Here is a 12,741-nt window from a genome sequence, read left to right on the forward strand (position 1 = left end):
GATAACATGGATGGATCTGGAAGGCATTATGTGAAATAAGTCAAAGAAAGACAAATATTGGATTATCTCAGTTATATGTGGAAGCTAAACAAAAACAAAAACAAACTCAAACACAGGGAAGAGACTGGCAGTTGCCAGGGATTGGTGGGGGTGGGGGTGAGTAAAATGGGTGAAGATGGCTAAAAGGTAAAAAACTCCAGGTATAAAGTAAGTCCTGGGGATGTAATGTACAGCATGGTGACTGTAATTAATAATACTGTATTGTATATTTGAAAGTTGCTAAGAGAGATCTTAAAAGTTCTCAACACAAGAAGAAAATATTTTAACTATGTGTGATGATGGACGTTAATTTAATTAGACTTACTATGGTAATTATTTCATTGTAAAGATATCAAATGATTATGTGGTACACCTGAAACTAACAGGTATGTCAATTTTATCTCAATTTAAAATTTAAAAGAAGTATATAAAATCTATATCATTATTTTGAATGGCTATTTGATTGCTAATTACCCTGTGGAAAATATTTGCTGCTATAAAAATATCGCAATAAACACTGTAGCACATTTTTATTTATTTGTCCTATTATTTCATAATAAATTATTAACATTAAAATCACTGTTGGGTACATTTACATAGTACCGAATTGCCCTTCAGAAAGAGTGTACAAATTTACATTTCTAACAACAGTATATGAAAATGCCTCCTCCCCCTCATGCTCGAACTGAGAAGACAGGGTATCATGTTGCTTCTAATTTGATCACTCACTTGCTTCACTATCTTTTTATTTTTTCATTAGCTAGTTGCATTTCTCCTCTCATCTGACTACTCAAGTCCTTTGCCTAATCTCACAATAGGAAATTATCTTACCAGTTTGTAAGAGCTGTTTATATTAAAATATTAACCCCTTGTTTTATATGTTTAAATAGTTTTTCCATTTCATTATCTTTCAACTTTCTTCATAGAGAGGTTTATTTGGCTATACAAATGTTTGAATCCAGTGAATCTCCTTTTATGGTCTTGATTTGGATGCACTGATAAGAAAGATCTTCTTGTAAAGATAATAAAATAACTTTCCTATATTCTCCTCATATATTTGTATCATTCTGAGTTTTCATTAGTTTGTTTTTATATTTAAAACTTTAATGTTATTTTTTTAAATACAAATAAAAATTAATTTCAAATCCCAAACCAATCACTATATTAAACCCATCCTTTCCCTTCTCAATTTCTGGAACTTCTTGTATACAGATCTTGAATCTCTTACTTCTTTCTATCCTTTCTTCTACTTTTTCCCCCCATAAATTCCATCAAATTATCTTCGTCCTCCTCTTTTGAACTGCTGACTCTCTTTATCTATCCAGTGATTTCTACCCTCTGCAGGCTACTCACACTTAGAAAAGGTGGTTTACACTGTTCGGTATTAGTAGCAAGAGTAGGCCCAGCGGACCATTGTTACAATCTGCTCTCCCTTCTTTCCTACCCAGCAAAGCACAGCAAGCGCCTGGGGGATTCTTCACTCCAAGCAGTTACAGCTCCCGGGTCTGACCCCGCCCCACCGATCCTCCTTCAGCACAGGAGACAGCTTTTCCCTCCTGCCTTGGCACAATGAACCATGACCTCGGGATCCTTCTGCTTCTGTGGAACGCATTCGTGCTTTAGCATTATTCATATAAACTTTCTCAGAATTCTGTGGGGGTTCTGGAAGGAGGCTAGAGCACACAGGTGTAAGCATCGATACACATGCCTGCTCGGTGTGATGAGAGTTTTGGTTCCTGGAAACGGGGGCACTAAATGAATTAATGTTACTCATCTTTTGGGCAATTTTCTCTTTTGAAATCCCCTGATCACAGAGTTCCCTCCAGCCAGGTTTCCCTGTCTCCCATTCATAGAACTGTTGGTCAAGCTTCCCAGGCTAAGGAGAAGTTTCATAAAATAAAACTGTTTCTGCCGTATCACTGATCTTAACTCTGGGTTTCCTAGACTACTTATTTGAGGACAGCTTCAATATTCCATGAAACATGCGCTTTACCACTGGGTAGAATGCTTTTCCCGGGCGTACTTTTGTGGCATTATCAACATTAGCCATTGGCATATCTTTAGTTATTGTTATAAGTTGAAACTGTTCAATAAAGCATTAAATAACAATGGAAAAACCAGATGTAAACACATTGATAAGAGCCATTTGAACCGAGGAAAGCTTAGTTTGGTAGCTTTGAGCTCACTAGTTGAGAGTAAAGGAAATAACTCGTTACTGTATCGAATGACAGACCTTGAAAAAGATCTATAATTGCACTGTTTGTTATTACCGTGAATTTATATGCTTATATTTTTAATATAAAATTATTTCCAACATTAACAGAACTGTAATAAATCATCACTGCATAAGGCCATTTTAACAGACATGTGCATAAGAAAGAATTGTGTTAGCCATGTAAATTCAAGTAACAAATTATGTTTCCTAATTATTATTTCACAATTTTCAAATAACGTGAAATTCTTGAATAAAATGTTGATGGGTTTTCATTAAATATTAATTATAATCAAGGAACTTGAGGGGGGAGAAATTATCCAATATTTTGAATCAGATCAAGGCCAAACATTTTTAGACACTTTTTTCGTACAACAATTTTGTTACCTTGTTTTTAATTTGCCCTGTTTTCACGAATGTTCCACCACAAATCCTGTCAAATTTTAAGTTAATGGGTTTTCATTTTGTTTTTTACTGCGTATTTAATTACTGTGAAGTCTAGGCCCTATTTACTCATTCTTTATTTTCCCCCACCTTAGAAATCAGTATGTCCCTTCCACTCACATCTTATTAGCTAAAGCAAGTCCTAGTCATGCCCAGCTTCAGGGGGGTGAAGAGAGTAATCATCCGATATGTGCAGAAAAGACAGGAAAACTATAAATATTGTTTAACTCTATCTAGTGAAGCTACCATGCTGAGAAGTAAAATCAATTTTTTTGTTTTAAAAGTTATCGGATTGCTCAAAGAACATTTTTTTAAGTGACAAATTTTTAAAGAGCGAATTATTTCCCACTTCTCTAAAATATCAGCTATATACAGGTTTCTGGGTTCTCTATTCCTTTTAATTTTTACATGGTTGTAATCATACTCTAAATACTATTCTTTGTGTCGATCATTATGTCATATCCATTTTCTATATTGCTAAGGAATCGCTATAATTTTTTATTCTGGTATAATATAAAATGGAATTTTTCAATTAAATACATTCTTAGATTATTTAATAATTCCTATCTGATTTCAAATTTATATTCAATCTAATTCTTAACCCTTCCCTGTGTTTAAAGAAAATAAACCAAAAAAACAATACACATCATATCTTAGGCACTTGCAGGAAAACCTGCTATTTCTGGTCCTTCCTAATATGCAGATTGTTTATGGCCAAACAAAAAAGCTGCTTAGTTCTGAAAAATTCTAAAGAGACAATTAATTCTAACATAATTAAGTAAGTGGCTTGAAAATCCAGAAATAGAAAAGAGCAGAAAATGACTGAAGGAATATGATAATTAAATTACCCAAATATGTTATTATGTCTAAAGATGTCAAGTTTTGAGAGCAGTACAATACTTAACGAAAATCAATTTTACTTTATAAAATCCTTTCTGACAAAATCAAGAGCTAAGAAAGAAAGTAATGTAAGATAATCCTTCAGTTTGTGAAAGTATTTACCTCAAGTTTCCATATAATGGCAAGTTCCCTTAAGAGAGTTTGAAATACCGTACATAAAAATTAAATTTGCTTTAAAATTGTTTAGGCATGTCCCTAAAATGAAACCAAGCAATTCCTGTGCTGAACTTTAGGATGTTGAAGCAACAGGCTCAACTATGAATAGTGACTATCGGTAGAAGGCAAGAAGAAAACATACACATTCAAAATTGAGCCTCTTTCAGACAATTTCTAGTTGTTTAGGAAAAAATCTTAAGAATGCTCCAAGGGAATCTAATAACACGTATTACATGAAGGAAAAAAACGTATACGTTTAAAAAATGCGTCCTACCATTTGTACTTCACTATCACCTTGTTCCTCAAATTTTGTTTCTTCTTCGTGAACCGAGTTAGATTCATTTTCTCGTTGTTTACCCTCTTTTTGGAGCTCTTTGCTGATTGCTACCTCTTCATTCTTAACTTCCTCTTTGGCAAAGTCAGTTACTGTGGCAGTATGTTCTTGTAATGATGCTGGAACAGGGCGCAGTGGTGTGACATGGTCATAGTGAGTATGCAGGAGGCGCAGGGCAATGTCACTTGTTGCTAAAATCCTTGGAATTTCAAATCCAATTTGTGTTTCAGAGAATCTGACACTTCTGTACCTGTTAATAATTTTTTTAAAAAAGGATGAGACCCTAGGAAACTAAGTCTGTTGAGAATTTGTACCTAAGCAGTATTTCTCTCCACTTGAATTTTGCCAAACTTTGGAATCCCCATGCATGCTTGCTTGCTTTGCAGCATTTGAACCCAGTGGTTAATGTTATCCTTCTCAAAACACTCTCTTGGGATCCATGACCCCATACTCTTCTTTTCCATCCCTGGCAGGGCCTTCTCTGTTTCCTCAGGACGGCCTTCTTCCTAACCATCCCTTAAATGTTGACATTACTCTACTCTCTTTCTTCTTCCCTCTCCATAGTCTCCTTTGATATTTTGATGGCCCATATATAACACGTTTTACAGTGAAATATTGTCTCCTTAGATTTAAATGGCAGTGTATTTTATAGCAAATATAACTTGGAAAATATTTTGTTCCCTCCTGTTACTAAATATCAAAATTAAACTTCAATTCTTTCCATCGTCATATGACCAGTCTTTTCAGAGCTGGGGCCAGAACCAGAACCAGGCCTCCTAACTTTTACGTTGGTAATTTTTTCCCTAAAACTCACTGCCATACTAACTCAATTTGAAATATTGAAGATTAAACAGAAGAAGTGATCATGAATTTATCATCACTATCATTTCTCAGAAAGATGTTATTAGCAGAAAATAACTTGCCTAAGGTAAACAAATAGCAGGTTTGTGATTCAAACCCCAGCTGGCCGACTTCCTAACATAGGTTTTTTCCAAGCGTACCCTGCTCGTATGCAACAGGCGTCTGCCTGGTCGTCACCATGTGACTCCCAATGTCTTTTGACCTATGGTATCACCCATGGGAATACCTTGGATTCTTCTTGAGGTTTGCCCACACATATAGAGTAACATTTTCATCTTGAATGACTTTTTCCATATTTCCACTGTCCAGATCTGCTAACGTACTAGCTTGCTATAAGAGAAAAAAAGAAAACATTATAAAAGATGAGCGGCCTCATAAATTATGCAACTTAGAGGAGTTATTTCATCACTGAGGTGTTAGATTCGTTATTTAAAAGAATAATTTGGGTAAAAGTATTAAAATAACAAAAAATTGTTTTAAAAATTCTCTTAATGATACAAAAGTATTTACTTAATTAAATGTGCTTCACACTCAGTTTCTCCTACTGTGTCTAAGGATTAAAGTTGCCCCTATATTCCCAGGATTACTATTATATTACCCTTTTCAATTTCAACATTATCATGACTTGTAACCATACACATGCTTCTTTATCTGTACCTTATTAAAATGTAAATCATGCTACTGCAAAAGTTAGTCTATTTCTGAATATTATCAAGTTTTAGAAAACAAAATATCCAGTTAATGAAATCCAGATGAGTCATCTTTTACTAGTCCAATACTTGATGTCCAACATTAAACACACAATTTAAGGATGTTCTTAGGGATGTTTTAATAAGGACTAACATAGATTGATGCCTATTAACTCTCTTAAATGGCTTAACTAATATTGTATACATTTAGTCGCCATAATATAAAGCTTAGAGGTATTGGAGATTGAATTTATTACCAATTTTTAAAAAGTAATAGATCCCCCATACATCCCCCCTCCCCATGACATTAACTTCTGAAGTGTTCAGAATAGCTGTCTTATAGAACTGTTCCACATGGTGAATTTATCTGATTGTCTCTTCGTGATATTGCTTGACTTGTTCTTCTAGCCCCTTTATTTTTTGTAACTTGTTTGAAAGTTAGGTCTAGGTAAGTTTGATTATTTTTGGCAAGAAGGCATTGCAGGTTATGTTGTATTCTTCACGTTGCTTCCTATCAGGAGGCATATGATGTCCCACTATTAACGATGTGGACTTGATCACTTGGTTAAGGTGGTAAGTACCCATATCTCCCAATCAAGAAGTACACTCTTCCCCAATCAGTAAGTAATCTGTGGTCTAATACTTTGGCACTATGAAAATCACGTGTTCCTCAACAACTTTTCACCTAATTATTTAAGTGAAAATGATCCTTATCATTTATTACACTGAGGAATTTAAAAAATGATAATTTTCTAACTGACAAATCCTTCTACATTTATTAGATGGCATTATTCTGTAAAGAACTGTTCTTTCCCTCCACTGCCCTTTCCCCCTTCCTTTTTTGGAGCGTCACTTTAGACGCACGGATTTTTATTTATTCAATGGTCTATAATCAATTATAATTATTCTTTCTGATATTCAAATTATGCCAAATTTGACCAGTGGAAGACCCTTTAAAAAGGCTAGTTCTGTCCCTTTGGATACCACTCCATTAGTCTCTGAGCATTTATGTGCTTTCTAGCACAAGGTAACTCAAACTTATCTTTCACTTACCCTCCTCCAGACCTGGAACTGGCTGTTTACCTCAATTAGACCTGGTTCCATTTTATGGATTAAAAAGAAATCTGGTTCATACTGATATTTCCATTTCAAAATTTAACATGACAGTATTCTTTCTAATCTCCTTTTCTTTTACATACTGTATCTCTTTTTCTCTTAAAATAATCTTGATCACTAAAAATTGTAATACATTTCCTTGCTTTTCTTGCAATATAAATAAAATAGTTCCAAAATTATATTATGAATATTACTACTAACAATAAATTTAGTGAAGTTTAAGCCTTCTTTGCAGTTCCTTTTGTAATTAGAAAATATTCTACCAAGGCTATACAGAGACCAAAATAAACCAAAAGATAAAATAGACACACACACACACACACACACACACACACACACACACAAAGTGTGACTTTAGGTCATTTTCTGATTTAAAGAGCAAAATAAAACAAAAACAGCCATAGAAGACATTCATGGGATACGATATTAGCCAAAATTTAAATATGGACTGGACACTAGATTATGGAATTACTACTTTCTAAAGTTTAAAAATGATTTTACAGTTATATGGATATTATCACTAATGATAAGATCTTTGGGAAAAATAGTGACTACCAATAATTATGATCTTTGTCAATTTATATAGAGTAGTGAATATTTAACATATAAATTGTTATGAATTTATTTTCATAGTGATCCTACTAAACCTTAGCAACTATAAGAAAAAAGGGGGCACCTGGGTGGCTCAGTCTGGTAAGCATCTGCCTTTGGCTCAGGTCATGATCTCAGGGTCCTGGGATCGAGCCCTGCATCAGGCTCCCTGCTCAACGAGGAGTCTTCTTCTCCCTCCCACTCTCCCTCTGTGCTCTCTCTCTCTCTCTCTCAAATAAATAAATAAATAAATAAAATCTTAAAGAAAAACTGGACTTTAACTATATTGATAATGTTTTTTTTTCTTTAGAAATATTTACAATGGTTAAATCCGGATAAATATATGTGCCTCAAATTATTCTACTAACTTTTCCATAGCCTTTTAATTAAAAAGATACCAGATTTTATCATGTAGTGTAAAATTTTAACTCTTAAAAAAGTTAATCATAACTTATAGACATACACACACACAAAAAAAAATCACACTTACTCTGAGAAGTATTTCTGTGGCTATGTTAAACTTAAGATGAAGGAGCTCCTGCAGTTCTAGAATTGATCCTTGGTACTGTATTACGTTTTTATCTTCCAAATCATATGGTGGTGTTTCCAATAAAATTAATTTCAATTTCTCAATTAACTATAAAATAAAAACAAAGTAAAAACTTACTATAAAAATAATCGTCCAACAAATAGTCAAAGAAAAAGTGAAAAGGGGATGTTCTATCACTTTTGAATTGAGGCACACATCATATCATCAGTACAACATATAAAAATCCTTTCTTAAGTTTACTGTATTATTTAAGATCATGGAAAAATAAAATATTTTCTCCAGAAACTCCATTATAAGAATTCCCGACCATGTGTCACAGAGCTTTCATTAGCAAGTTAATAGAGCAGGGACAGCTTGGGTACCTAAGATTGTGGAACAGTAGAAATTAATGATATAACAACAATGTGGAGGAGGAGGAGGAGGAGAAGAAGAGAGTTACTAATATATACTGAATGTTTATATCGGAGTCCAGGGCAGGCCGCTCCCAAAAGAACCGCAAAGGCACAATACCGATCATCTTGACCTGGAGCTCCTTGAGAATCAACTGATACATCAGTACATCAGGTCCAGCTATCAGGAGAAAATGACAAGTCATACCAAAAGGCAACAACCACAATTTGAAAAGACAGAGCAAGCAGAACCATACATGGCAGGGATGTTGGAATTATCAGACCAGGAATTTACAACAACTATGATTATTATGCCAAGGGCTCTACTGGATAAAATAGACAGTATACATGAACAGATGGGCAATGTAAAGGAGAGAGATGGAAAGCCTAAGAACGAACCAGGTAGAAATGCTAGATCAAAGGATACTGTAACAGGAATGGAGAATGCCTTTGGTGGGCCTATTAGTAGAGTAGACTCAGCTGAGGAAAGAATCTCTCAGCCAGAGGACAAAGCAATAGAATCCTTGAAAACGAAGTGGCAAAGACAACAAAAACCTGTAAAAACAATTTAAAAAATAGAATAAAATATTTGAGGACTGTGGGACAACTACAAAGGGTGTCACATACACATAATGGGAATACCGGAAGGAGAAAAAAGAGAGAAAGGAACAGAAGAAATATTTGAAATAAAAATAACTGAGAATTTCCCTAAATTAATGTCAGATGCCAAACCACAGGTTCAGGAAGTTCAGAGAATAGGGCAGGATAAAGGCCCTAAAGAAACTACACTTAGACATATCATTTTCAAACCACAGAAAAACTGAAGATAAAAAAATCCCCACAGAATCCAGAGGAAAAAACACCTTACCTTTAGAGGAAATTAAGAATTGCACTTAATATCTCAGAAACCATGCAAGCGAGGTGCCTGGGTGGCTCAGTGGGGTAAGCTGAAGGGTCATGCCTTCAGCTCAGGTCATGATCCCAGGGTTCTTGGATCCAGCCCCACATCCGGCTCCCCTGCTTCTCCCTCTCCCTCTGCCTGCCACGCCCCCTGCTTGTGCTCTATCTCTCCCTCTGCCTCTGTCAAATAAGTAAATAAAATCTTAAAAAAAAGAAATCAAGCAAGCAAGGAGAGAATGGAGATATTTATAGTGTTGGAGAAAGTGAGACACAGCAAGATCAAGGAACAGCTAGTAAGCGGCAGGATTTAGTTTTGAGCACTGACAGGTAATCAATACCTAAGAAGTTTCTAAATTGAGAGAGGCAGTGCAGTGGTGTAGTGCAGTGTGGACTCAAGCCAGAGCGCAGGCCTTCAATCCTAGCCACCGCTTACTAACAGCGTGCGCTTGGGCAAGTTACGTAACATCTGTGGGCCTCTGTGCATCCCTGTGCCTTCTTCATTTGTGAAATGGGAATAATAGTGCCTACTTCGTAAGGTTATTATAAGAATTCAGCAAGCTTCTATTTCTAAAGCCTGGCGTAGTATTACTTAAGGGCTTGCCAAATAAATAAATGTGATCACTTGGAACTTGGTGTTTACCATGGCATCACTGCTATCCAGTTCTTTCTGTTCCTCATGTGTGCCTGCTTTAGTTTCCTGTTGCTATGATCATTCTCTTCTTCTGTCTCCTGTTTTGTCTTACTGATCTTTTTTCCCATTTTCCCTAGTATTTATTATTTCCACTTCTGTAACCCACTCTCCATAAGGAAGATTTCGCTTCCAGCTCATCACGGAGGAACTCTACTACTTGTGCTTCTTGCCGCTCCCCCCCGGCTTTGGCAGAGCACCAGGTTGCTGGCCCAGCACGTGCCATGGCCGTGTGGCAGACAGGATGTGCAATGGCAAGAACACCTCACTGTGTCCAGGAGCGCATGGCGCCTTGGGAAACGCAGAGTAAGACCCATCTGAAGTCACATAGGACACTCTAAGCGAGTCACAATTTCTCTTTCTATGTAAAATGGGTCTCCTAAGCTCGTCCAGATCAAATTAGGCAATGCAGGTCATGAGCTTAACAGAATCTGCAGTTACTCCATCTCACAACAACATGCAGAAGACAAGAAACACAAAAAGGTGGTGAGGAATTGTAACAAAAAGCATTAGAGGATAAAAGGACCAAGAGCAGTGAATTCCTTCTAGTTTCAACTACGATGTAGGTGTGTCTAGTGGGGATTTTTCTATTCATCCTAATTTGGGATTTGTTGGGTTTCTTGAATCTGAGGGTTTCTATCTTTCCTCAATTCTGGAAAAATGTCAGCCATTTTCTCTTTGAATATTGTCTTTCCCTCATTCTTCTGCATCTCTTTCTGGTACTCCTTTTCAATGTATTTTAGCCACTTTTTCTCTATCATACATGTCTATTAACTGCTCCTTCATATTTTCCATCTCTTTATTTCTCTGATATATTCTGGTAAATTCTCCCAATTGACTTCCAATTCACTTGTGATTAAGAATCCTTTTCTTGGGGCGCCTGGGTAGCACAGCGGTTAAGCGTCTGCCTTCGGCTCAGGGCGTGATCCCGGCGTTATGGGATCGAGCCCCACATCAGGCTCCTCCGCTATGAGCCTGCTTCTTCCTTTCCCATTCCCCCTGCTTGTGTTCCCTCTCTCACTGGCTGTCTCTATTTCTGTCGAATAAATAAATAAAATCTTTAAAAAAAAAAAGAATCCTTTTCTTATTTCCCTTCTCTAAGCTGAAGATGAGCCAAACAAGTTCATATCATCTCCTTTTGCAGAGTAGGTATTTCCTCTATTATCCACAATAACTTTTGGAGGCTCCCAGCCATATAAGGAATCTTTGGATTCAACTTGCCTCCTTTCACATACTCTAGGCTTTGCTGCCTGATGGTCCTTTAAATCAATGCAAACCCAAGACTTAACAGAAAGGGAAGCCTCTGGGGAAGTGGCTTCTCTGGGAAGCCACCGCCTTTGAGACTTGCCCACTTTTCTGAATTGTTTTATGGCCTCCAAGATTTTCCCTCACTTTGTTCTGAACTAGGCAATGAATTTATCTTTTTTAAAATATTTATTTATTGGGGTGACTGGGTGGCTCAGATGGTTAAGCATCTGCTTCCAGCTCTTGTCATGATCTCCAGGTCCTGGGATCAAGCCCCACTTTTGGCTCCCAGCTCAGCGGGGAGTCTGCTTCTCCCTCTACCGCTCCCCCTACTCCTGCTCTCTCTGTCTGTCTCTCTCTCAAATGAATAAATAAAATCTTTAAAAAAAGATTTATATATTTATTTATTTTAGAGAGAAGCAGCATGCGAGAAAGAGCACTAGAGTGGGGAAAGGGAAAGAGGGAGAGAATCTTCAAGCAGACTCCCTGCTGAGCACGGAGCCAATGTGGAGCTCAATCTCATGATCCATAAGGTCATGACCTGAGCCAAAACCAAGTCAGACATTTAGCCGACTGAGCCACCTAGGTTCCTGGTAGGCAATGAATTTATACATCATTAAAAAAAGTTTTTTTTAGCATTTTTAAGTGCATCCTGAAGTGGTAGTTCCTCAGGGTGGCCTGTCCATCCTATTTGCAGAAGGAGAAGGTACAATATTCTTACCCATCTTTGTACTTTCATGCCTTAAAGAATAGGTGCCTGGCACATAGTTAACCTGAAAAACATCTGCAGTGAATCACAGAATAGTGGAAAATTTCAACCCGGGATAAAATCATGCACTTTTCTCCCAAGTTATCTACATAAATGGAGGCAACGTGATTTTTTTTTCCTGCTTGGATTAGACACACATAATGTTTCACGTTTATGTCATGCTGACCTTACCTAAGGTGGCTAAGATAAAAAATAAAAATAGGAGTTGTAAAAATTAAAAAAAAAAAAAGATTAGCAAATAATTTTCTCCGTAGCCAAGCAAGCAGTGTTATTAATTGGCAAATACTACAGTTATTCAATGTATTTCTATTTTGGAGTCAATATCAGACAATCTATAATTTAAATAATTTAAAATTATAGAATAATGATCCAGTACGTACATTTAGTACTAGTTTACCCTTCGCAATCACTTCCTCAAGAGTCTCATTTGTTTCCTCTTTCCACAGGCTAATAAAAGTATTAATTTCTGGGGATACTGAAGGATCAGGACTCCCATCACATTGAATGTAGTGTCTCCACTGTGGAATAAAAATGTCTGAAGGTTCACACGGATGAAAATTCAAAGATTAAATAACTTTCAGTTCTCATAATCTAGTTTTTTCCAAACGAGGCAAAAAACATTATGACTTTAACTGCTTACTTCAGATATCTCTAAAATAACAAAATTCGCGTCATCAAAATAACTTAAAAGCTTCCATAATTCAAATAAATAACAATTCTAGCAATTGTCGTATTTTGAAAACAGTATTTATGAGTTCGTTTCGTTTTGCTTTCTCCTCTAATCATATAACTCCTATATTTACAAAAGCCAACACGGGCTCATTTCTACTCAAATTGTTACTAATTGTTAATCGCCAT

At 36.2% G+C, this 12,741-nt stretch overlaps 1 protein-coding gene across 3 annotated transcripts in view; it reads right to left on the minus strand.

Moving 5' to 3' along the window:
* DNAI7 (dynein axonemal intermediate chain 7) overlaps window positions 1–12,741 on the minus strand; it is a 64,302-nt gene that overhangs the window by 34,442 nt on the left and 17,119 nt on the right. For all 3 annotated transcript variants that reach the window (XM_045811896.2, XM_045811897.2, XM_087855696.1), the window contains exons 5-8: window positions 12,264–12,401; window positions 7,833–7,979; window positions 5,173–5,276; window positions 4,026–4,335 (exon numbers count right to left, since the gene is read on the minus strand). In XM_045811896.2, coding sequence (XP_045667852.2) covers window positions 4,026–4,335; window positions 5,173–5,276; window positions 7,833–7,979; window positions 12,264–12,401 — 699 coding nt within the window. The remainder of the gene's footprint in view (window positions 1–4,025; window positions 4,336–5,172; window positions 5,277–7,832; window positions 7,980–12,263; window positions 12,402–12,741) is intronic.

This window comes from Ursus americanus, chromosome 25 (assembly GCF_024610735.1).
Source record: "Ursus americanus isolate L20-20 chromosome 25, mUrsAme1.1.p, whole genome shotgun sequence".
Lineage (NCBI taxonomy): Eukaryota > Metazoa > Chordata > Mammalia > Carnivora > Ursidae > Ursus > Ursus americanus.